The following is a 25,997-nucleotide window of genomic DNA, read 5'->3' as shown; positions in this document are numbered from 1 at the left end:
GGTATTCTGGTTTTTACTCAGAGATTCTTCCTTCTCTGGAAGAACAAAAAGCTTCATTTCCCAGGTATTTCTAGAGTACTATTTACATTGCCAATTGGTTTCTCTTGAATAAATTATACCAGTGGACAAAGAGAAAAGATTGCAGCAAACTGTGTTCTTAGGTGCCAGTTACAAGGTGTATCCCTCTATTCCACAGTGAGGAAAATAATACATTGTCATTATCCCAAAAGTCCTTATTAGTACTAAAGCACAAAAGACTGAACAAACAGTACAATGCCTTAAAAAACAGACATATGTTTTGATACATTTAATGAAAATGAAATATACTCTTTGTTTCTAAAAGTTCACCTGAAGGGAGGATGAATGGTTTTATTAAAAGAAAACCCCAGTCCTATGAATATACCTGGCCATCTTTTCTGTCAACAAATAGTATTTATTATTAAGTTGAGGCTAAAGTCATTCCTTCAGTTTCAAATTGGGAGGAACTTCAAAAATCATATTTCCTCTTCCAGACATGCATTTACTCTTTTGGATACAACAATGATTCAGACAGACACCCAGTTTAAAAAAGAATCAATAGGTTCATGGAAAGTTGACTAAAGGAAAGTTGACTAAACTAACACTAATGGGAGGCCCAGAAGGCATAGGTCCTTTTCTTCCTGGTCCTTTCATCCTTCCAACACATTACCAGGTGTGGCACTCTTTCACACCTTCAAATACTGGTTCTGCCAATGACTATGCAAGTTATTTACTTCACCAATTCTTTATAAACATATCTATAAAATTGGGACAGTAATACCTGTCTTATAATGTGAAATAAAACCTATGTAAAAAGCACTAGCACAGTGCTGATACACAGTTTGCACTCAAAGTTGTATTCATTTCTGAGCTTCCTTCCTTTTCATTCCCTATTCATGTCCCAAGATCACACTTGCAAAAAAAGGTATTATAATGAGGGGAAATTGTAAATACAGGAAAATTTCCTTCCTTCTAGTAACTGACAATCCTATTGTGGATTGTTTGTGTATGCATCATTTATTTTACTATAAATATTAGCCATTTATATTTTGTATTGTAACTGTTACATGCCAACTTCTTCTTAAGGTGTCACAGATAAAGCAGCCAGAGAGACAAAGATAAGAAGTGAGAGGAAGAATCGGTTTAATTTTTTTCTTGTTCTTTTTATTTATTTTGTTTACTGTCAACCTTGTTGTTGTTTGTTTGTTTGAGACAGAGTCTCACTCTGTTGCCCAGGCTGGAGTGCAGTGGAATAATCTTGGCTCACTGCAACCTCCACCTCCCAGGTTCAAGCGATTTTCCTGCCTCAGCCTCCCTGAGTAGCTGGGATTATAGGTGCCCGCCAGCACACCTGGCTAATTTTTGTATTTTTGGTAGAGACGGGGTTTCACCATGTTGCCAGGCTGGTCTCGAACTCCTGACCTCAAGTAATCCACCTGCCTCGGCCTCCCAAAGTGCTGGGATTACAGGCATGGGTCGCTGTGCCCAGACCCAAAGAATCAGTTTTAACAGGGTAAAAGCAAGTGTCAGAAGGGGTTAGAAGTGATAATTATTCCTATCTGAAAAGAAATGCCACTTTCTCTGCATGTCCAAGTCCTGCCTATAAATCTCAAAACTTGGATTAGTCACTACCTGAATTTTTTTTTTTTTTTTTTGAGACGGAGTCTTGCTCTGTTGCCCAGGCTGGAGTGCAGTGGCCAGATCTCAGCTCACTGCAAGCTCCGCCTCCCGGGTTTACGCCATTCTCCTGCCTCAGCCTCCTGAGTAGCTGGAACTACAGGCGCCTGCCACCTCGCCCGGCTGGTTTTTTATATTTTTTAGTAGAGACAGGGTTTCCACCGGGTTAGCCAGGATGGTCTCGATCTCCTGACCTTGTGATCCGCCCATCTCGGCCTCCCAAAGTGCTGGGATTACAGGCTTGAGCCACCGCGCCCGGCCCACTACCTGAATTTTAAAACTCTAGCCCAAAGGTCACCCCTTTCAATGAAAATCTAGCATACTCACTGCCTAAACTACACACATTTCACAGAGGTTTAACAACAAAACAAAAAAAAGATTTGGCTGGGCGCGGTGGCTCACGCCTGTAATCCCAGCACTTTGAGAGGCTGAGGTAGGTGGATCGCCCGAGGTCAGGAGTTCAAAATTAGCCTGGCCAACATGGTCAAACTTCATATCTACTGAAAATACAAAAAAAATTGACCAGGCATGGTAGCAAGATGCCTGTAATCCCAGTTACTCGAGAGGCTGAGGCAGAAGAATCGCTTGATCCCAGGAGGCAGAGGTTGCAGTGAGCCGAGATCGCACCACTGCACTCCAGCCTGGGCGACACAGTGAGACTCTATCTCAAAAATAAACAAATAAAGTAAAATAAAAAATAAAAATTTCACCTTCCTGGCCTGTGAACACAGAAATCAAACATTAGACTTATCTTAGGCAATTTAATTTTAGAATTATAATGCATAATTAAAAGAACAAATTAACATTTCCAAAGACATTTTGCAAGCCAAAGTGATTTTTTTTTTTTTTTTTAAGGGATGGGGTCTTGCTCTGTCACCCAGGCTGGAGTATAGTGGCGTGATCACAGCTCACTGCAGCCTGGACTCCTGGGCTCAGGCAATCCTTCTGCCTCAGCCTCTGGAGTAGCTGGGACTACAGACTCGTGCCAGCAAGCCCTGCTAATTTTTTTTAAGACAGGGTCTTGCTATGCTGCCGAGGCTAGTCTCAAATTCCTGGCCTGAAGCAATCCTCCTACCTCGACCTCCCAAGTAGTGGGATTACAGGTACAAGCCATAGCTCCCAACAAAAATGATTTCTTTTATTCACACAAAACATTCTTAATGCATCATCAATAATATTAACCCAATTACATGCAGAAGACACTTCAAATAAAATTAATTAGGCAAGTTCTAGTTACAAGAAAGGATAGATTCCACTCCAAAATAACACACACATACCTGAGAAGTCATTTAATTTTAAGTAACCAAACATCTTCTTTCTCTTTTTTTCTAAAACACTATCACAACAAGAATTACAATAAAGTTTTAAATTTGAAAGTCATTATAGTAATAAATATTTAAATTCTGCTTGTACCTTAAAATGCTGCTATAGAAGAGATTTGCTCATAAAGTTGCTTGTTCAGACCGGACATGGAGGCTCATGCCTATAATCCCAGCACTTTGGGAGGCTGAGGTGGGTGGATCACCAGAGGTCAGGAGTTTGAGACCAGCCTGGTTAACATGATGAAACCCTGTCTCTACTAAAAATACAAAAATCAGCTGGGCATGGTGGCGGGCGCCTGTAATCCCAGCTACTCGAGAGGCTGAGGCAGGAGAATCACTTGAACCCAGGAAGCAGAGGTTGTAGTGAACTGAGATTATGCCACTGCACTCCAGCCCGGGCAATGAGCATGAAACTCCTTCTCAAAAAAAAAAAAGAAGGAAAGTTGCTTGTTTAGCAGCAATCAGACAGTGGTTCTTAACCCTTTAGGAATTACAGACTACTTTGAGAATCTGACAATAAAAATACCTGTGGGCATTTCCCATGAAAATAATTACATTTGAAAGTCTGCAGTAGAATTTAAGGCTTCATACCCCATCTCCCAAGCCTATAACACGTTAAGAAGCCCTGTAATAGGAGACAGTGGGGAACTTACCAAGCTTTGAAAAAGTTCAAATTTAGGAATGATTCATATTAACTAACATTTTACTGATTCACAATTTGCTTTTATAGCTGACCAATTTGAGAGTAGTGGTAGAGAACTTAAAAAGGACCTGAAGGAGTTGATAATAATAAGAGTAATTTTCAGAGGAAATGAAAGAATTACTTGGGTCATCTTTCAATGAAGACCATATGGACTTAGTTTTTTTAAAAAGGGGGAGAAAGAAGCAGGGAAGAAAAGAACAAACCCATAAAAATAAAACACATTCATTTTCTCACTCTTTCTTGATCAGGAGCATTCATGAGATGAAGGTGAGGATACTGACTACAACACAAAATGGTTGGACTCCAAATACACCTCTGGTCCACTATAGACAGAACAGACACTCTGACCTTTAGGTTCACACAGGCCAAACACTCCTACTTTGCAAACGATTAGTTAATGTTTTACTTCAAGACTGCATTATTTCAGCAACTGATCACAACATGCAGGACAGGCAATACTGGCCTACCAGCCACTTCTGAATCTGTCCCCATTTCCGATCAAAGGAATGATGAGAGTGCTAGAAATGCAAAAGTTTCATAAACCAAATCGTTTCTAACACATTGCATTCTCCAAAAACCTTAATCATACACATTTTCCCTAAAGAGCAATGATTGCTGACTCAAAGTTACACATTCAAAATACAGAAAATTAGTAAGCTAAATATGTTCAATAATAAGAGATGGATGGTTCCCTGTAGTTAAGAGAATTGTAAATAGAAGTTACATTTAATAACTGTCTCATTCACTTATTTATTTATTTATTTTTTTGGAGACAGGATCTCACTTAGTCGCCCAGGCTGGAGTGCAGTGGTGCCATCACAGCTCACTATAACTTCAAACTCCCAGGCTCAAGTGATCCTCCACCTCAGCTCATCCACTTATTATTGTATTTAGTATAATTTTAGGAGTAAAAAGACAACAGATTGCAGCACTTCCATTTCAAGTCGAGAACTGCATTCCATATTTGAAACTATACATGAGGTTAAAAGAAAATTAGCAACATGTCAATTTTAGTGTTTTTCTTGAGCTGTGGCAACATAAAATATTTACACTGCTTTTTAACCTGCTCACAGAAAATTCACCACCAAAATCAAAAGAAAGTGTTTAATACTGTCCCACAGGCTTTTGCCCCTTCATACTACTACAACATCAAAAATATTTATTATGGGAATTTTCAGGACCAAGTCAATGCCAGAAAAGTAAAAGCATATTTATTTCATTTTAATCAGCCTAATTTCCATACGCCTATTCCTAAAATTTTTTTCTTGTTTTCCTTTCCGATAAAAGCATATTGAAAATTTGTAAATTATAGAAAAGTATAGAAAGAAAGTAAAACCAACAATAATTCCACCATCGACAAACCACAGTATTGATAATCACTTATTTCTAGTAGTTTTTGATGCTATATATGGATACTGGATTTTGTAATATAAAATTGGGGTCCTACAAATTGTATTGTTTTGGTTTGCTTTTATCTCATATTCTTACATATTTTCCTCTATTATTAAATATGCTTTAAAATTGTAAGTCTGAATGACTTTACAAGGTTTTACTATATAGATACCATAATATAATTAATCCAAATTTTAGGACAATTAGAGCTATACTACACTTTATCATTGCTAAAGCTACCTTAATTAAGTAAAGCATTCATAATACCAATAACTTATAACAACATACACGATAATAGCTATATATGTGTTTGTTGTTACTACTTAAAACAAGTATCACATTTAATTTGCTGGCACAGAATGGCTTGATAGAATACATACATCAGTTTATACTACTCTCAGTGTTTCAAAGAAAACCAGATTCACATCAGAATAAACTAGCCAAGTACTGATTTTCAGGGAGACAAACATGAAATTAGGGTTATTCCCTCAAATTACCTCTTTTTGTTGCCGTTCCAGTTCTCTCATGCGTATATCTCTTGCTTCTGCCCGGGCAGCCCGTTTTGCTGCCAGCCTTGCCTCTGCCTGAAAAGTAATATAAAACTCAGCTTTATACAACACAAACAAAAACAACCTGTACACCAGATTTGAAAATAAAGAACAAATGGGACATTACTGTGCAAAAGGGGTGGGGAGGACAAGATATTATCTATCAGCAAGTTTTACTGATTGCTTTAATCAACTCTTATAAACTCATTTTTTCTCTAGTTCCTAAGTCTATCCTCAAATCCGGGCCTTTACCTTTAACTTCTTGTTTGATTACACACTCAACACATTTCACACAGTTTGTCATATGCCTCTCCAAACTTACTCTTTTTCCAGCATTTTTTCCCCATTGATTCAATCATATGAACTAGAAACTTCAGAGCCAACGTCTCTTTCACTTTGGACACTGCCAATAATCAGTCTCCAAATACCGACAATTCTCTACCACTAAGTCTCTATCAAACCCATCTCAGCTTTCTTTATTCTCACTGTTCCTGCTCATTTCAGGAACTCTTCATCTCCCCACTCCCCACCTCTCTGTTTTAAAATTGAGACAGAATTCACATATCATCAAATTCACTATTTAAACATATACAATTCCGATGCAGTGGCTCATGCCTGTAATCCCAGCACTTTGAGAGGCCAAGGCAGGAGGATCACAAGAGGCCAAGAGTTTGAGACCAGCTTAGGCAACATGATGAAACCTGTCTCCACTAAAAATAAAAAAAATAGCCAGGCGTGGTGGCGCACACTTGTAACCCCAGCTACTCGGGTGGCTAAGATAAGAAAATTACTTGAACCTGGAAGGTGGAGGCTGCAGTGAGCTGAGATCACGCCATGGCACTGCAGCCTGGATGACAGAGTGAGGCCCTATCTCAAAAATAAATAAATAAATGTATACAATTCTGTGGTTTTTAGTATACTCACAAGGATGTGCAATCATCATGACTAATTCCAGAACATTCTCATACCCCAAAATGAAACCTGGTACCCATTAGTAGTCACTCCCCATTAACCCTTCCTCCCAGCTCCTGGCAATCACTAATCTACTTCTGTGTCTATGCATTTACTTATTCTGAACATTCCATATAAATGGAATCATACCATAGGAATTCTTCATCTGTTTGTACTACTGCAATTACCTCCAAATCCATCTACCTACTTCCAGAATCTGTCTTATAATTTATCTTCTATAGGGTTATATGATGGACAAATCAGCCTTTCAAAACGTATTATTTCTGATCACGTCATTCCACTGCACAAAATCCTCCACCAGCTCCTAATTACTTATGGTTAAAGCAAAAACTCCACAGAATAGCACAAAGGGAAGAACAGAAAGAAGAAAGGCAAAACTGAAATAAGGCTCCTCACAGTCAGGTCCCCACCTTATTTCCAAGTCCAGTAGTCCCCCACTTATCTGTGGTTTCAGTTACCCATGGTTAACCAAGGTACAAAAATATTAAGTGGAAAATTCCAGAAATAAACAATTCATAAGTTTTAAACTGTACATCATTCGGAGTAGTATGATAAAAGTTCTCAGGACTTCAATCATCCCTTTGTTGAGCATATCCATCCTGTCTATGCTACCCACTTGTTAGCTGTCTCAGTTATCAAATCACAGTGATTGTGTTCAAGTAATCCTCATTTTATTTAATAATGGTCCTGAAGAGCAAGAGTGATTCTGACAATTCAGGTATGCCAAAGAGAAGCCATAAAGTGCTTCCTTTAAGTGAAAAGGTGAACATTCTAACCTTAATAGAAAAAAGAATCATCCACTGAGGTTGCTAAGATCTATGGTAAGAACAAATCTTCTATCCATGAAATCGTGAAGAAGGAAAAAGAAATTTGCACTAGATTTGCTGCCGCACCTCAAACTGCAAAAGTTACAGCCACAGTTCATGATAGTTAAGATGGAAAAGGCATTACATTTGTAGGTGGAAAACATGAACAGAAACATGTTCCAATTGATGACAATCAACTTTGCTACTATCCACAGCTTCAGGTATCTGCTGGAGGGCTTGGAATGTATCTTCCATGGATGGGGGTGGTGGAGACTACTCTACTTGCTCCATGTGTACTGGATGCATCCCATCTCTCTCCATTCCTGGACTCTATTGTGTTCTCTTATGCCTCTCTTCACAAACTGTTTGGCAGGAGCTGTTCTCCCTTCTCTTATTCAGTAAAATATTACCTTCTATGAAGATTCCTCCCAGTCCCTGTTTCATAAAGTAAGGCTCTATACCCATGTCTCTATTGTGGCTTTATTATGTTGTATTAAAATTCCATGCTTCTCTCACCCCACAACTTTTACGCCTCAATGTCTGCTAAAAAAACAAATGAATTGCAAGGCATAGGTCACAGTATCAAGGAAATGAGATAAGGAAATAGCTTAATGTGCCACGTGAAACTTAGAAATCTACTGTCTGGTTTCTATATGGTAGTGGAATGGTTTCCTCTGTCCTTGGTCACATCCTAATTCTGATTCAGACTATTCCCTCGGATAATAGTTGCTGTCTTTCCATTTTGTTATATTTGTGCCCAAGTCTCATAAGAATAAACTCAGCCAATGTTTAAAAGGATCTACTACATGTAAGCAATTATGCTAGGTGCTGAAAATACAGAGTAAGATATGACATCTCTGCCCTAAAGCAACTCACAAAGTTGAAGGATACAGAAACACAGTGCTTATGGGAAGGAAGCATGTAGGAGGGAGAAATCAGTTTTGCCTGGCAAAGTCATAGCAGGCTTCTAAGAAGCAGAGAGAGTTAAATAGTTAACTGCTACTCAACTATTCCAATTTTGGCAATTTCCCAGTCTGTGTAACTGGTCTTTCAATAGAAAAACCCCTGCAAAGTAAATTGTAATCTACCAGCCATAAGCTGTAACCACTAACAATCTAGAGCATTTAGTTTTCTCCCATGAATTTTACACTGGCCTCCATCTTTTCAAAACCTATGCTCTGCTTCAAGTTACCTGCCTTCTTCTCCCCTCTATGAGTAGGCACTACTTTCTTTATTAGAGGTTCTTTTTTTTTTTTAATAGGAAAACACTTCAAGGCTTTTATGCTTAAGTAGATAGCAAATATATTTTAAAATCACAAAGCATCAAAACTTTCAAACCTTTTTAAGAAAGCCCTATCAGTGTATAGGAATTTTCATTTACATGTATATTAGCTTTGTACCTGAAGCCTCCTTTAGAAATTTAATTCAAGAATGCCAATTTTATCCTTCTAAGATTTGTCTGTGGCCAATTCTGTACAATCTACACTAAAATGAGACTTCCTTCATAAAACCCAACTTAGAGATAATTAAAATATATTCTTTAATAAGACATTTTTAACTACAGAAAGGAAAGGAACAGAAAGAATATGGGTTTCAGAGACACACAAACACCCTTCCCTTTGTTACTTAGCCAACTCAGTGTTACCTCCCTTGGAGACTGTGTTGAAGAGAGGCCACTAAAACTACATGCTTTAAAAGAAATAAACGGGATTTAAAACTACTTTATCTGGTTCTTTCTATACATTGTTACTAGATGCTTGAAGCAACATGGATAAGCAGGAGTAGCAAGGAGCCAACACTGATTCCAACCTAGTAGACGAAATATTGTGATATATTTTTAAATTATTTTTGAATAGACAATTATGGGTACATAAAACATACTTCTAGGTAGTTAATACTAGCATTCTCACCTCAGAACACAATCAGATGAAAGAGCTGCTATAGATTCATTTTAATATACACCTCATACATACAAAATAAATGGGATACAACAATAAAGGACAACCAAGATTTAACTAAATTCACAGTAAAGGCTGGGCGTGGTGGCTCACCCCTGTAATCCCAGCACTTTGGGAGGCCAAGGCAGGCGGATCAGTGGAGGCCAGGAGTTTAAGACCAGCCTGGTCAACATGGCGAAACCCCATCTCTACTAAAAATGGAAAAAATTAGCTGGGCATGGTGGTGCACACCTGTAATCCCAACTACTCGGGAGGCTGAGTCACAAGAATCACTTGAACCCGGGAGGCAGAGGCTACAATGAGCCGAGATTGCACTACTGCACTCCAGCCTGGGCAACAGAGTGAAACTCTGTCTCAACAAACAAACAAACAAACAAAACAAAATAAAGTTGGCTAAAACACAGAATTACCATTTGATCCAATAATTCCACTTATGGGTACACATACAAAAGAACTGGAAAGCAGAGACAACATATATTTATATACTAGTGTTCATAGCATCATTATTCACAATAGTCAAAATGTAGAAACAACCCAAATATCTATCAATGGATGAATGGATAGACAAATCATGGTATATACATACTTTAGATTATTCAGCCTTAAAAAGAAAATTTTGATACACGCTACATGGATGAATCTTGAAGACATTATACTAAATGAAATAAGACAGACACAAAGGGACAAATATTGTATACTTCCACTTAATGAGAAACCTAAAGTAGTCATATTCATACAGACAGAAAGCAGAATAGTGGTTGCCACGGACTGAGGGTAGGGGGAAATGGGACTTACTATTTAATGAGTACAGAGTTCCAGTACTGGATGATGACAGAGTTCTTAAGGATAGTGGTGATGGTTGCATGACAATGCAAATGAATGTAATGCCACTAAACTATATACTTAAATATAGTTACCATGATAAATTTCATGTTACATATATTTTACCAAAATAAGTTGGCTAATTTAAAAGTCAGAATAAGATATAAATTAGAAGTATTCAGAAGCCTAAATTATTTAAATGCTTTTAGAGTCTTTAGGCTGATATGACCTCAACTGTTATAATAAAGTTAATATAGAAATTCAGAAACTGAAAATTCAGGTTCAGAAGTTACCTGAAGTCAGGCAGGTCATAGGACCAGGTTTCTAAAAGTGATTCTGATTATTATGCTTCCAAATATGAGGCATATTAAGATTGATTAAAGGATATATCCTATTGCATATTTATAGAAATTTATTCTTCCTATAGTAAAAATGATAACACAAAAAAAATTTAGATACAATTACATTCATTTCTCACTACATGCTTGAGTCAAATGGAAACATAAAATGACAGCGAAAATTGAGGCTGGGCATGGTGGCTCATGCCTGTAATCCCAACACTTTGGGAGGCCATGGCAGGCAGATCACAAGGTCAGGAGTTCAAGAACAGCCTGGCCAATACGGTGAAACCCCATCTCTACTAAAAATACAAAAATTAGCCAGGCGTGGTGGCGAGTGCCTATAGTTCCAGCTACTCGGAAGGCTGAGGCAGAAGAATCACTTGAACCTGGGAGACAAAGGTTGTAGTGAGCCGAGATGGCACCACTGCATTCCAGCCTGGGGCAGCAGAGCAAGACTCCGTTTAAACAAAAAAAAAAAAGACAGTGAAAATCATGGGCTTTGATCACTCCCAGAACAAATGCATTAGGTTGTATTTAAACTCACAGAACTTTTAAATTTGTAGAATATTCACTTTATCACTCAATGAATAATTAGGAATCATATAATGGGCACTAAGAAAGAATCTCTCAGCCTGACGGTGGCCTGTCCCAGTTCGAGCCAGTACCTCACCGCAGCTCACAAGAACTTGTGGATTTGGGGGTGGAACCCCATCAGGAAGAGCACAAAAAACTGCTCTTCAGTCACTGCAGAGCTACAGCTCCAGTTAGCCAGATACGAAGTTGTCGTGAGAGTCGTCTCCACAATACCAAGAGCTTGTGTCTGGCAGAGCTGGTGTGAGATAAGACAATGCTGTCCCACCTCCGGAATAACCAAGAGTCTTGTCCAGATCTTTGAGCACATACCGAGAGTGAGAAGCCAGAGGACAAGCACATACTATGGCACTAAGACAGATTAATAAGGAACTTAGTGCTTTGGCCCATGATCCTCCAGCACAATGTTCTGCAGGTTCAGTTGGGGATGATATGTTTCATTGGCAAGCCACAATTATGGGACCTAATGACAGCCCATATCAAAGTGGTGTATTCTTTTTGACAATTCATTTTCCTACAGACTGCCCCTTCAAACCACCTAACAAGGATTTATCATCCAAATATTAACAGCAATGGCAGCATTTGTCTTGATACTCTAAGATCACAGTGGTTGCTTCCTTTAAAATTATTTCTAAAGTTATTTTATCCATTTGTTCACTGCTATGTGATCCAAACCCCGATGACCCCCTAGTGCCAGAGAGTGCATGGATCCATAAAATAGACAGACATAAAAGTATAATAGAATATCTCAGGAATGGACTCAGAAGAATGCCATATGATGCTACCTGAAAGTCAGAATAATCTGCATTATAGCTGGAATAAACTTTAAATTACTGTTTAAAAAAAAAAAAAAGGCTGGGCGCGGTGGCTCACACCTGTAATCCTAGCACTTTGGGATTACACTTGAGGCCTAAGCGGGCTGATCACTAGGTCAGGAGTTCAAGACCAGCCTGGCCAATATGGTGAAACCCCATCTCTACTAAAAATACACAAATTAGCTGGGCATGGTGGCATGAGCCTGTAATCCCAGCTACTTTCGAGGTTGAGGCAGGAGAATCACTTGACCCAGGAGGTGGAGGCTACAGTGAGCCGAGATCATGCCACTGCACTCCAGCCTGGACAGAGCAAGACTCAGTCTCAAAAAAAAAAAAAAAAAAAGAACTTCCAGGAAAAGATAACTAAACATGTACTATGGTTTATGTATTTCTACATTAGATACTTCCTTTACCATAAGAATTTTGTATTATGTTCTTTTGGAATTTGAGAAAAGTAGGCCGGGCGCGGTGGCTCAAGCCTGTAATCCCAGCACTTTGGGAGGCCAAGACGGGCGGATCACGCGGTCTGCAGATCGAGACCATCCTGGCTAACACGGTGAAACCCCGTCTCTACTAAAAAATACAAAAAACTAGCCAGGCGAGATGGCGGGCGCCTATAGTCCCAGCTACTCGGGAGGCTGAGGCAGGAGAATGGCGGGAACCCGGGAGGCGGAGCTTGCAGTGAGCTGAGATCCGGCCACTGCACTCCAGCCCGGGCGACAGAGCGAGACTCCGTCTCAAAAAAAAAAAAAAAAAAAAAAAGAGAAAAGTAGATGAGATACAATAAAAACACAAATAATTTTAAAATGAGCAAAGGATTTAAATAGACATTTCTCCAAAGAAGATGTAAAAATGACCAATAAGTATATAAAAAGATGCTCAACATCATTAGTCATTAAAGAAATGTAAATTAAAACCATATTGAGATACTTGATATCCACTAGGATGGCTATAACAAAAAATGTTTTCCAACTAAAAGTAACTAAAATTGGCAAGGATGTGGAGAAATCAGAATGCTCATATAGGAGAAATCAGAATGCTCACATATTACAGGGGTAAATGTAAAATGGCACAATTGCTTTGTAAATTGCTGAGGCAGTTCCTCAAAAGTTAAACACAGTGATACCATCCATCCACCTCTAAATATGTACCTAAGAGAAATGAGAACATATATCCACACAAAAACCTGTAAATGAATGTTCATAGCAGCATTATTCATAATAGCCAAAAAGTAGAAATAACCCAAATATCCATCAACTGATGAAGAAATAAACAAGCAAGATTATCCATACAATGGAGTATTATTCAGCCTTAAAAAGAAATGGAGCACTGAAACAGGGTACAAAATAAATGAACCTTGAAAACATTTTGCTAAGTCAAAGAAGCCAGACATAAAAGGTCACATATTGCATGATTCTATGTATACGAAATGTCCAGAATAAGCAAAAACATAAAGACAGAAAGTAGATTACTGGTTGCCAGGGGCTGGGGAAGGGGAAGATGAGGAGTGACTACTAAGTGGTATGAGGTTTCTTTTTGGGCTGATGAAATATTATGTAATTAGGTAGGTGATAGTTGCGCATCTTTGTAAATATATTTTAAAAACACTGAATATTTTTAAATGGTGAATGGTTTTGATGGTATGTGAATTATATCTCAATTTAAATTTTTTAAATAGATGAGACTGAATGCATCAAAAATGCCTCAGCTAAATAAATAATATGTAAAATTTAATATATAAAATGGGATAAAGGGGAGCTTATAACCTATTAATAACAAGTTTGGAAAATGCTAAGTTAAACATTTTTTAAAATCACAGTCCTTAATAATATGCTTTACGAATTTCAAAGAAGAGGATAGAATATATAGTATTTCTCAGACTTGACCACATTACTAAATAAACCCTAAATGATACTTCAAGGGTCATGCTCCAATAAACAGAGTTTGGGAAATAATGATTAAGTAATACATCAAGATCCAATTACAACTGTACTAAATCTTACCTTTGCTCTTGATATTTATAAAATTAAACTAAATTATCTGAATAATCACCTCACAATAGAAAACCCAAACTATCCAGATAATATATTTACCATGGTTTGACCACTTAATTAGCAAGGATAGATCCTTATTTTCTTTCTTTTTTTGTGGGGTTGGGGGCAGGGTGCAGGGACAGGCTCTCACTCTGGCACCCAAGCTAGAGTGCAGTGGCGTGATCTCAGTTCACTGCAGCCTTGACCTCCCAGGCTCAAGTGATCTTCCCATCTCAGCCTCCTGAGTAGCTGAGGCTAGGCATGCACCAGCACACCCAAACAATTTTTGGTTTTGTTTTTGTAGAGACAAGGTTTCACCGTGTTGCCCAGGCTGGTCTTGAACTCCTGGACTCAAGCAATCTGCCTGCCTCGGCCTCCCAAAGTGGTGGGACTACAGGTGTGAGTCACCATACCTGGCCTTATTTTCTTTTATTCCACAAAATAACCCCTTGAAGTACAGAAGGGTTAAGTAACTTGCCTTCCCCCGACAAGCAAATATTGGAGCTGAGATCTACATCCTAAGAATCTTACTTCAGTTCACACTCCTAACCACATTGCCTCCAACTTACATATTTATAGTCCAAGTATAATTGTATATCCTTAGACAAATCATAAAAGCTTACTTTGGATAATTATCCTAGGATTTTCAACTTAGCACAGATTATCTCTTTTCTATGAAATAATACTATTCTAGTTCTCTGAATAGAGAACTAGATATGTAGACAATCTTCTCCTTTTACTGTACACAGTATCTACTAACCAAATGTAGATAATCTCCTTTTACTGTACACAGGCTTTACTCTCATTTTTTACTCCACAGTTTCAACTACCAACCAATGAGAATGACTCAAATCTAGCATCTCAAGCTCTGACTTCTCTACCAAAATAAAAACTTACATTTCTAACATCTATCTTGTCAGCACCAAAACCAGAGTGAATAAAATCAATCTCATCTTCCCCCAGCCAACAGGCTTTGTTTCCTTATTTTCCAGTCTCCAGAAATGGAACCTTGCCACTCTTGTTCAAACCCAAGGTCTGAGGACCTCCTACTTCCTTAACAAATCTTCCTTTACAACATCCCTTGAATCCATCCTCTCCATCTACTCCAACAGACTCCCTCCACTTCCAAACAGGCTCCTAGTACTTTCACTTACAATACATCAAGTTTTCTAATTCTAACTTAAGTTTCTCCATCTCAACTCTATCCCCATCCTTACTATTCCATTGTGGAATTAATTTACCTGAAACAAGGAACAAGTGAGGTAAAAATGTCTCAAAGTAAAATGTGATTAGCTATATTCTGTGATGCCCAATACCCAAAGCACTCTTAAACTTTCTGATACTTAAATTTGGATTTTGTTACTGCTTCAGTTAAATAAACAGAGGGGAACAGGCTAAAATAAACTTGTTGTGGCTCATGGTGGCATTCCAAATCAGAGACTCATGTGAGGCCAATCAATCGTATTCTAAATTTTCCATCCATCCAATGAGTCTACAAGTAGGAGGAATCTACTCAATGGGCTAGGCAGTGCTGCTTCCCTAAAATATAATCCATAAATTGAATTTCACTTGAGACTACTATCTGGGAGGAGGAGAAGGGTATGTATATTTAAGTACTGTATCTAATGAACCACAAATAAGTGTATTTCTTCAGGATGTATGTACTCTAAGTAGTAGTTCCCCCTTATCCAAGGGAGGTAAGTTCCAAGCCCCAACATAGATGCCTGAAACTGCAGATGGTACCAAACCCTATCCCACTGACATCAATCAGAACATGTTTCTGTTCATGTCTTCCACTCAGAAATCTAGTCTTTTCCATCATAATATACTTATCACACACACTGGCTATAAATTCTGCAGTTTGAGATATAGTAGGAAAACTAGCACAGATTTTTCTTTTCTTTCTTCACTATTTCATGAATAGAAGATGTGTTATTACCATAGACCTTAGCAACCTCAGCACACAATTTTTTTTCCTTACTAAGTTGAGAACTTCCATCTTTTCACTTAAAGGAAGAATTTTATGGCTTCTCTTTGGCATATCCAAATTGCCAGAATCACTCTTCCTCTTTGGGGTCATTATTAAATAAACTAAAGGTTACTCAAACACAACCAATGTGATACCATGACAGTCACCCTGCTAACAGAGCCAGCTCCCGTGAGACTATCTAACAGGTAGCGTACACCGTGTAGATACACTAGACAAAGGGATGATTCATGTCCTGTGCAGGATGATGCGAGATTTCATCATGCTACTCAGAACAGCGCACAATTTAAACAAAAATAAACAATTATTTATTTCTGAAATTTTCTATTTAATATTTTCAAACTATGGTCAAACGTAAGTAAGTGAAACCTCAGAAAGCAAAATCACATGAAGGAGAGACTACTGCACAATGAACCATACACGGTTTCTACAAACAAAATGGGTACCAATCGATGTGTAGCCTATTTAAAAAACAACAAAAACAGGAAGGTATTTCCAAGATATATAATGTAAATGATCTGAATTATCAATGGAAAAAGTTTTTCTGCAAGACCTTATCAGTTCAGCACTTCTTTCATTATTCCAGTTCTGATACTTTTAGTATTTCCCCTCCTGTGCCAATGTTTTCATGAAAGAAGGCATTTTAAGGTCTGAAGAAGGCATTCCCTCCACACCCTCCGAAGCCACTAACAGACTTTCCAGTCTTCCCTTCTTTCTTACTTTCCCTGTGGTTCTACTGGAAGAGCTGTCTCTTCTGTTGTTGAAAGTCAAACCCTCCCAAGCCCCATCACACACACTCACACCCATACACACCCTCCATTTTACAATGTCCTCCCCTGGACTTTGTCCCAACCATCTGATCTCTCTTCTGGGTCTTTGCTCTCTACTTCTATTGGTTCACTCTCTTCATCATAACTAGGTTCAAAGTCTCTCTGATCTTTAAAAGGCAAGCAAAAAATCTCACCCTGCTCCAATTCTACCCTATCTTCTCTTTACAGCTTTCTCACACCTCCCTTCTCACTTCTCACTCTCTTCAAATGACTGCAATCTGGCTTCTGCTCACATCACCTTATTGAAATTGCTCACCACAAAAGTCACTAATGACCTCTAACTACCAAACCCAATAGAATTTTTCTATTCTTATCTCATCTGTCTTTTCTGGACTTCTGCTATCACTAAACACACATTCTTTCTTAAAACTCTCATCTCAGCTTTCTCCAATACTAGTGTCTCCTGGTTCTCCTCTTTATTATCTCCTCTCTCTCCTTCAGAATCCTTCATAAGCTAGCATCTTAAATGTTAATATAACTAAAGCTTCCAAGCTTCAGCTCTTGTTCATTTCATTCTATATTCTCTTCTGGGTCATACTGTTAGTCTGTAAATCTCTATGCCCAAGCTAGAATTTTCTCCCACAATCCTGATCCAACTGGCTATTAAAAATTGAGGCTTTGTTCACTATGGCAGCACATATACTAAAATTAGAAAGCTACAGAGATTAGCATGGCCTCTGTGCAAGGATGACATACAAATGTGTGAAGCATCTTTATTTATTTATTTTTTTATTCAGGCCAGTCACAGTGGCTCATGCCTGTAGTCCTGGCACTTTGAGAGGTGGGCAGATCACTTGAGCTCAGGAGTTCAAGGCCAGCCTGGGCAACATGTAAAACCCCATCTCTACTAAAAACAAAAATTAGCCAGGCATGGTAGCACAAGATCTTGCCACAGTGCTCTAACCTGGGCAACAGAGTGATACTCCGTATCCAAAAAAAAAAAAAAAAAATTGAGGCTCTCCCACTAGAACCTCAGACACAATACAACCCTAATTTAATTTATAATCGTTCCCTTAACCTTCCTCTTCTCTTTTATATTCCCCATCAACTACCCCATTACCCAAAATATGAAACAAAGACTCATCATAAGGGTCCTTCCTGTTTTCTATTCTCCCTCCATATTGAGTTGCTAAGTCTCAACTACTTTGCTCCCATCAAGATTCTCTTTACTATTTCTTCCATCCAGACCTTCCTCCCTATTCCCATTGTCACTGTCTTATTTCATGTTATCATCATCTTTCACTAAGGTAACTATAACAGCTTCATGACCAGCCTGGGCAACAAAGCAAAACCCCATCTCTACAAAAAAACACAAAAATTAGCTGGGTGTCGTGGTGCATGCCTGTAGTCCCAGAACCCAGGAAGCGGAGGTTGCAGTGAGCTAAGATCGTACCACTGTACTATAGCCTGGGCAACAGAGCAAGACCCTGTTTCAAAAAATAAATTAAAAACTGTAACAGCTTCCTAACTGTTTTCTGCCTTCTACCTTCTACCACTCACTCTCCACTGGGTGGCTAAAGCAATTATACTGTAATTCAAATCTGAAAAAGGATTTGCCCTTTAATGGCTCTCCACAGCTTTGAAAATCAAAAGTAAATTCCTCAGCACACAAATCCTTTCATGATTGGTCCCTATTTCCTCTCTAACATCACCTCCTCCCATTCCCTAGCCCCTCTCCAGTTATACTGAACTACTTACTATTCTGGCAGTTTTCCACCATAGTGCTACCTGCTTTACACCCCTGTGTCTATAGAGCTCTTAGAAGGCAATATACAAAAACTCATTAAACAAGGCTGTTTATGGTGATACATATTAAAACGTTTTCTTGAAACCAGACAAGCATTTATTTCACATTTGATTTCATTAGTTTAAATGTTTAAAAACCGGAATAAATCCACCTGTCTTTCTTTTGGGCTCTTCCTCCAATGTGCGTTAACCTGGCCAAGTACGGCATATGCTGCTGCTGAATCCTGGTCCTCCAAGGCCTAACAGGCTCACCCCCAGGCAGGGCCTGGAGTCAAAGCAAATAAGAAGGTGGCCACAGGTACAGTCTCAGTAGCATCAGACATTGTTTGGGCTGATTCCTGAGGTATCTCTCCTGTCCCTCAGGACAGCCAGGGTCTGGTACTCTAAGAAGTAGCTACTGGCTCACAATCATATGACCACTGCAGGAACACCAACCCCAGCAGGTCCCAGCTCCAGCCAGTTTCCTCTGAGCGGCATGTGAGAATGGGCTTCCTGCCCTTCTGTTTGTTTGTTTTTATTTTTATCATCCAGATCTAGTTTCAAAGAGCTCCAAAATGTCCTTGCCACATGTGGACCTGAGAGCAAGAGATGACTTTTCAGAGCCATATTCTTGTTGCACTTGGACAAAACGAATAATGTCTTTCATAGTTTCTTTGTATATCTCTTCAATAGGTGGCTGACCCAACATTTTTCCTTTTTTTTTTTTTTGGAGACAGGGTCTCACTCTGTTGGCCAGGGCATGATCATGGCTCATCACAGCCTTGACCTCCCTGGGCTCAGGTAATCCTTCCACCTCAGCCTCCTGAGTAGCTGGAACTACAGGCACATGTCACCATGCCTGGCTAATGTTTGTATTTTTTGTAGAGACAGGGTTTCACCATATTGCCCCAGCTGGTCTCAACTCCTGGGCTCACACAATCTGCCCACCACCTCGGCCTCCCAAAGTGCTAGGATTACAAGTGTGAGCCACCATCCTCAGCCAACCCAACATCTTTGCCCTATACAATGAAAATACAAAATGAGAATACAAAAAATAAAGCATTACACTGTAAAAAATTAATTTAATTGGTTCAAAATATACTTAAATTAAATAAAATATGCATTTCAATAAAAATGTCTACAGTGAAAGACTTTATGCATTCCGGGAAACTTCACAACATCTAGATAGGACCAACATGCACAGAGGACACTAAGGGCATTTGCATCCAATCACAATTTGTAGCAGGTTTCTTATTCCAATCTGCAAGTTACACTGAACACATCATGAGCATCAGTTCAGCAGAAAACCAATTTTGTTTGGGAAAAGAGTAAGAAAGCTCCAGCCTCAATTTTGAGTTCATTACAACTTCTCAAGAATATCACCAACAGCCTAAACAATATGAGTTCAAAAAAGTAAACATGTTAAGATGACATAGTTTAGATGTCTCTTCCAAATATCATGTTGAAATGTAATCCCCAGTTTTGGAGGTAAGGCCTGGTGGGAGGTATTTGGGTCATGGGGGTGGATCCCTCACAGCGTGGTGTGTCCACACAACAGTTAAGTTCTCATGAGATCTGGCTGTCCCCCTTACGCTCTCATTTCTGCTCTAACCACATGACGTGCCTGCTCCTGCTTCACCTTTCACCATAAGTAAAAGCTCCCTGAGGCCTCCCCAGAAGCCAAGTAAATGCCAGTGCCATGCTTGCACAGCCTGCAGAACGATAAGCCAATTAAACCTCTTTTCTTTATAAATTACTCAGTCTTGTCTATTTATAGCAATGAAAGAACAGCCTAAAACATAAGGTAAACAGAAAACTCTTTAGAAACCCAAATACGTTTTCTTGCTGTCTTTATGTTGAATTCTCCATCTACAATGGGAAGTCATGAGGATGGTCTTCTTCAGGACAACATGGTCACAAGACTGGGACAATGCAGGGGGACTGAGAGGGAGAGTCAGGGGACAGGGGAGAGGAGGCGCTGCCTCTTGCTGCTTTTTCACATTAGAGACAAACTATAACACACAATCCACGGGCCTGCAATCTTCTCCTTTTATCATCTGGCATTAACACTTGATGTAGTCATCTACTTTATTCAAGAAGTCCTCCTTGTCCCACAAATGATGTTCTGCAGCTTCAACATTCAGTGGATCGTCAAAATTCAGAAGATTAGTAAACAAATAGTTTAACCTCCAAACAACATCCTTTAATGTTCTCGTGGGAGCCCAGCCAGTGCTGTCAATCGAATGTTCTCAGTAAACTTTAGACATATTTCCCCCATCTCTGTGATGTTGGGGTACCAGATCCTGGTCAGGCATTTGACTTTGGAAGGCACCATGTTACATGCATCAGGAAGTCCAGTTTTGAGCCGAAATCTTCCACCCTGGTAGTAACCCTTGTCTGGGGTTACAGTCAGCAGAAAGCAATGAAGCTTTTCAGATCAGGAAATACACTTGACATGTACAAGGTAAATAAGCTCAAGCTCTGCAACCTCTTTAACAATCAACTTGTCTCTCACAGAACCCTCTGAGTGGGGCCAGATGCTATGGCTGACGTCCCAGACCCTTTGAGACTGTCATTGCACTTCAATTTGCTTACAGGTGTCAGCATTACTCCTGCCTTTACCCTGGGCACCCCAAGACACGTGAGGCAGGCCTGACACCCAACATCATGCCTGGCCTGGGCAGTGGTGGCGAGACACGGCCCCTCATAGCTACATTGGCTCCAGGTGGCAGGACCAGAAGTCATTAGAACTTTTAAAACATGAATAGGAAGGACACATTTTTATTTTATCACACTGATTCCTTAATAGGAGGAAGGAGGGGGATAAGCCTGGGGAACGAAACAAAGGACCTTAAACTTGGTTTATATCTCTTTCTCCTGTCCTTTCTTCCTAACATTTTAAAGAAAAGATCTGAAACAACTGTGACAACATGTTAACATTTGATAATGCTGGGTGTTGAACTCATGGATACTTATATTATTGCCAAAATCTTAATGTTTCTCAAAAACAAGCCAGGCACGGTAGTGGTGCCTGTAATCCCAGCTACTCGGGAAGCAAGGTGGGAGAATCACTTGAGCCTAGGAATTCGAGTCTGGCTTGGGCAACCCAGCAAGACCTCATGTCAAAAACAAAACAAAACAAAACAAAATACTACAGTAGTACATGAAACACACTCAAATGACTTTAAAACAAGAAAATCCTCTAGCTTTAAAACTTTTGTATCACAGTGTTGATGGTGCTAAAACTGCTATTTTAAAGGAGGCAAATTTACAACTCATAATTTGACAGAAATGCACCAAACTGAGCCAACAATGCCAGCCGCACATACATCCATAATATAAAACCTATGCAACTGGCATGGACAAAAGAGAGATAATGTAAAATTTAGGCCTTTAAAGACTATGCTTTAATTTCAAGAAATTTGAAATATAAAATTTGAGAAAGTAAAACATTCAAAGAAAATGACTAACTCAGGTAGCAAAGACTCAGTTCATTGTGTTTAATTTTGTTTACTCTTCCATGACACTCATGCCAAAAAAACACTGAAAGACAAATTAAGAGACATAATATTTACTGTGTTGCCATGGTTTCCAAATTAACAAAAATTATTGCTCTATTTCCTAGCAACTTTCCTTTAGTACAAAAATTTTTAATTAAATCTTACAACATGATTATGTTTAACCACTTTAAGTTTTTGGTAGTTGAGGACAAATATTTAAATTTTTCTGAGCACAAACACCAACATGTAGTAGACAAACTATGGAAATTATAACTCATCTTTTTCTGATGTCAAACAACTATATCTTCCATTTACTCAGAGACTTTTTGACAGCAAAAATATTCTTTTGGAATGAGAGATGACTTTATACAACCCAATAAACAGTATATAAAAAGTAAAACTTTGGATCTGCAATGACATATTTAATCAAAAATACTAATTTGGGGACTAACAAAAATACTTGTGATGGGGGAAAAAGGGTGTTACTAGTAATGTCTTCAAATTTAGGTTAATGATATTGTGCTATCTGAATATTTTTCTTCAAATCCCTGTAAGTCACAGGAATGGCAAAGATTATGACAAGGAAAGTTATACCAATACTTTTCAGTCACACTAAGACAAGACTAAGTTTTAAGGCTCAATAATCCTCCCTTAATTCCAGTAAGAGGAACAAATCAAGGGACAGTGAGATGCTGAGAGTAACACTGGCTATCACAAAAAGTGTCCAGGACCAGGCTCTAGAAGTAGGGAAAAAGTACAAGCAAAGTGTTACCCCAATCACATTCCTCACCCTCCTCTTTTGTCTTAGTTTCAGTGTGTAAATGGAGAAAACACTGAGTCTGCACTCAAAGAAAATTGGCTGAGGGCCTGTAATCCCAGCGCTTTGGGAAGCCGAGGCAGAAGGATCTTTTGAGCTCAGGAGTTTGAGACCAGCCTGGGCAACACAGCAAGACTCTGTCTCTATTATTATTATTAATAATAGTAACAAACAAATGGAATTAGCTGAATTCATGCACTAACACCACCTGAAGGAATCCTAAATGACTAAAACCACAACTTAGATTTGCTCTTTCAAAGAATCTATCTAATAAAAACAATAGGCACAAAGGAGGATAATTATTTTTTAACTGGGTAGAAATGGACAGAAAAACATTTATTTTTTATAATTTAAAAAAAAACTCATATTTCATAATATTCTTTCTTTTTTAAGAGACAGGGTCTTGCTATGTTGCTGAGGCTAGTCTCGAACTCTTGCGCTCAAGCAATTGTCACACCTCAGCCTCCCAAGTAGCTGGGACTACAGGTATGCACCACTGCACCCAGTCATTTCATAATCTTCTATGAATTTTTGTGTACCACCACTGAGAACATGAGTATTTTAAATAAGAGTAATTCTGCCTCCTGTGGAGTTTCTTTTCAGACAAATCCAATTTACACAGAATAATCCGAACCAAACACATGGGATAATATCACTGAACTGCACACTTTAAAAAAAGAAAACCAGGCTGGGCGCAGTGGCTCACACCTGTAATCCCAGCACTTTGGGAGGCCGAGGTGGGGGGATCACCTAAGGTCAGGAGTTCAAGACTAGCCTGGCCGACATGGTGAAACCCCATCTCTACCAAAAATACAAAAATTAGCTGGGTGTGGTGGCGCACACCTGTGATCCCAGCTTCTTGGGAGACTGAGGCAGGAGAATCACTTGAACCTGAGAGGAAGAGGTTGCACTGAGCTGAGATCACACTACTGCACTCTAGTCTGGGTGACAGAGTGAGACTCTGCTTCAAAAAAAAAAAAAAAAAAAAAAAAAAATCCAAATGTTCTAGCAGACACAAATGTGAAACAGCCATGGAGCTTCCTTTCTTACCTCTTACAAGTAAATTTACACGCCATATTTTTTATTTTTATAGGTGGGGGTCTCACTCTGTTGCCCACGCAGGAGTGCAGTGGCAGGATCACAGCTCACTGAAGCCTTGAACTCCTGGGCTCAGGCAATCCTCCTACCTCAGCCTGCTGAGTACCTGGGACTACAGGCACATGTCACCACACTCAGTTAAACCAAATATGTTTATGTGTAAATTCTGCTCAACACAAAAATCTCTGGATACTCTTTACTAGACTCCAATTCTTATGATCCTATCCTGAATGAGCTCAGGAGTTCGAGACCAGCCTGGGCAACATAGCAAGACCCTGTCTCTATTAAAAATAATAATTATTAAATAATTATTAATCATAGTAAGAGATTAAATGTACAGACTCTGGAGCCAACCTTCACGAGTTTGAATTCAAGCTCTGCTATTTCTTACCTATGTAACCTTGGGGAAGTCACTTATGACTTCCTCTTCAGGATCCTATCCTCTGATCTAGAAAAGATAATCAGTTTCTATGTCTGACATTCATTCTCTAGATTTAAGAGAACTATGCATAAGAACATCAATTTTCTTTGGGTTCTGGACTTTGGAAGAAATCACAGAATTTTAGATCCAGAAAAAAAAATCTCAGATCATCAGGGACAAAAATCAGCAACATTCCTGTTGCTGGGCATGGTGGCTCATGCCTGTAGGCCGATGCAGGCAATCACCTGAGGTCAGAAGTTCGAGACCAGCCAGGCCAACATGGTGAAACCCTGTCTCTACAAAAACTACAAAAATTAGTTGGGTGTGGTGGCACACGCCTGTAATCCCAGCTACTCAGGAAGATGAGGCACAAGAATCACTTGAACCTGGGAGACGAAGGCTGCAGTGAGCTGAGATGGCGCCACTGCACTCCAGCCTGGGCGACAGAGTGAGACTCTCTCTCTCTCAAAAAAAAAAAAAAGGAACATTCTTGTGACTTTCACTTGAAGAAGTATGCATAAAATGTGTTTTCTTCATAATTTCAGCTCTAAAACAAGAAAAGCAATAACACTCCAGGCTTCCGTGATGCCTCAAAAAGACTTTGCAAACCCTTCAAGAGGCTTCAATTTCTTCTCAAAAGGAAACTCACCATTAACACTCACCAAACTGACTATGGTAAGGCAGCATAACTAGCTTTCACTCTACCCTCATCATTCTCCTTTTGAGAGGCTAGGTATCTAAGGGTCCCCAATTTGATACACCAGGTATATGCTTTCAATTTCATTGAAAGTCAACACTGAAATGCCATTTTTCACAAGCCCATGAAAATATCAAAGCCAAACACACACAAAAGGTAAGCATTCAGATTGGTCTTCTGAAACCCTAGGGAAAGTGATCCCTTCCGACATTTGCTCTTTTGAGATCTTCCTACAGCTATAATAGTCTGAGCTCCCAGAGCAAAACAGCAACATGCCTATTACAGACATGACAGGACTTATAAATCTACCCACATTCCTGCCTTCACAGAATAGTCTTCAAACATTTCAATATCTTTTAAAAATGCACTTAGAGGAGGCCAAGGCAGGTGGATCACTTGAGATCAGGAGTTTGAGACCAGCCTGAACAACATGGTGGAACCCTGTCTCTACAAAATGAGTCGTGTGTGGTGGCACATGCCTGTAATCCAAGCTATTCAGGAGGCCGAGGCAGGAGAATCACTTGAACCCAGGAGGCAGAGATTGCAGTGAGCAGAGATGGCACCACTGCACTCCAGCCTGGGCAACAGAATGACACTCCGTTTCAAAAAAAAAAAAACCCCACCAAACTCAGAGGCCGGGCGCGGTGGTTCATGCCTGTAATTCCAGCACTTTGGGAGTGGAGGAGGTGGAGGCGGGCAGATCACTTGAGGTCAGGAGTTTGAGACCAGCCTGGCCAACATGCAGAAATCCTACCTCTACTAAAAGTAAAAAATTAGCTGGGCATGGTGGTGTTCACCTGTAGTCCCAGCTACACAGGAGGCTGAGGCAGGAGAATCACTTGAACCCAGGAGGCAGAGGTTGCAGTGAGCCAAGATCATGCCACTGCACTCCAGCCTAGGTGACAGAGACCCTGTCTCAAAAAA

General features: G+C 39.4%; 1 protein-coding gene, 1 non-coding gene and 2 pseudogenes across 22 annotated transcripts in view; 2 read left to right on the top strand and 2 right to left on the bottom strand.

Moving 5' to 3' along the window:
- The window catches only part of LRRFIP2 (LRR binding FLII interacting protein 2), a 129,042-nt gene that overhangs the window by 71,596 nt on the left and 31,449 nt on the right, over positions 1-25,997 (bottom strand). For 11 of the 21 annotated variants that reach the window (XM_030930815.1, XM_030930855.1, XM_030930851.1 and 8 more), the window contains exon 4: positions 5,610-5,696. In XM_030930815.1, the coding sequence (XP_030786675.1) occupies positions 5,610-5,696 (87 nt within the window). Of the gene's footprint in view, positions 1-4,187; positions 4,239-5,609; positions 5,697-25,997 lie in introns of all 21 variants that reach the window. The other 10 variants (XM_030930805.1, XM_030930801.1, XM_030930828.1 and 7 more) reach the window with 1 other exon arrangement.
- Positions 11,496-11,929, top strand: LOC104672763 (annotated as a pseudogene).
- Positions 17,436-17,537, top strand: LOC115892088. The gene has a single exon (XR_004051976.1). It is a non-coding gene; the product is annotated as a U6 spliceosomal RNA (small nuclear RNA).
- On the bottom strand, positions 20,604-21,147 carry LOC104672770 (annotated as a pseudogene).

The sequence above is a fragment of the Rhinopithecus roxellana genome, chromosome 1 (assembly GCF_007565055.1).
Source record: "Rhinopithecus roxellana isolate Shanxi Qingling chromosome 1, ASM756505v1, whole genome shotgun sequence".
Classification (NCBI taxonomy): Eukaryota; Metazoa; Chordata; class Mammalia; order Primates; family Cercopithecidae; genus Rhinopithecus; species Rhinopithecus roxellana.
The sequence above is the reverse complement of the archived record's forward strand: the minus strand, read 5'-3'. Positions and strand labels throughout refer to the sequence as shown.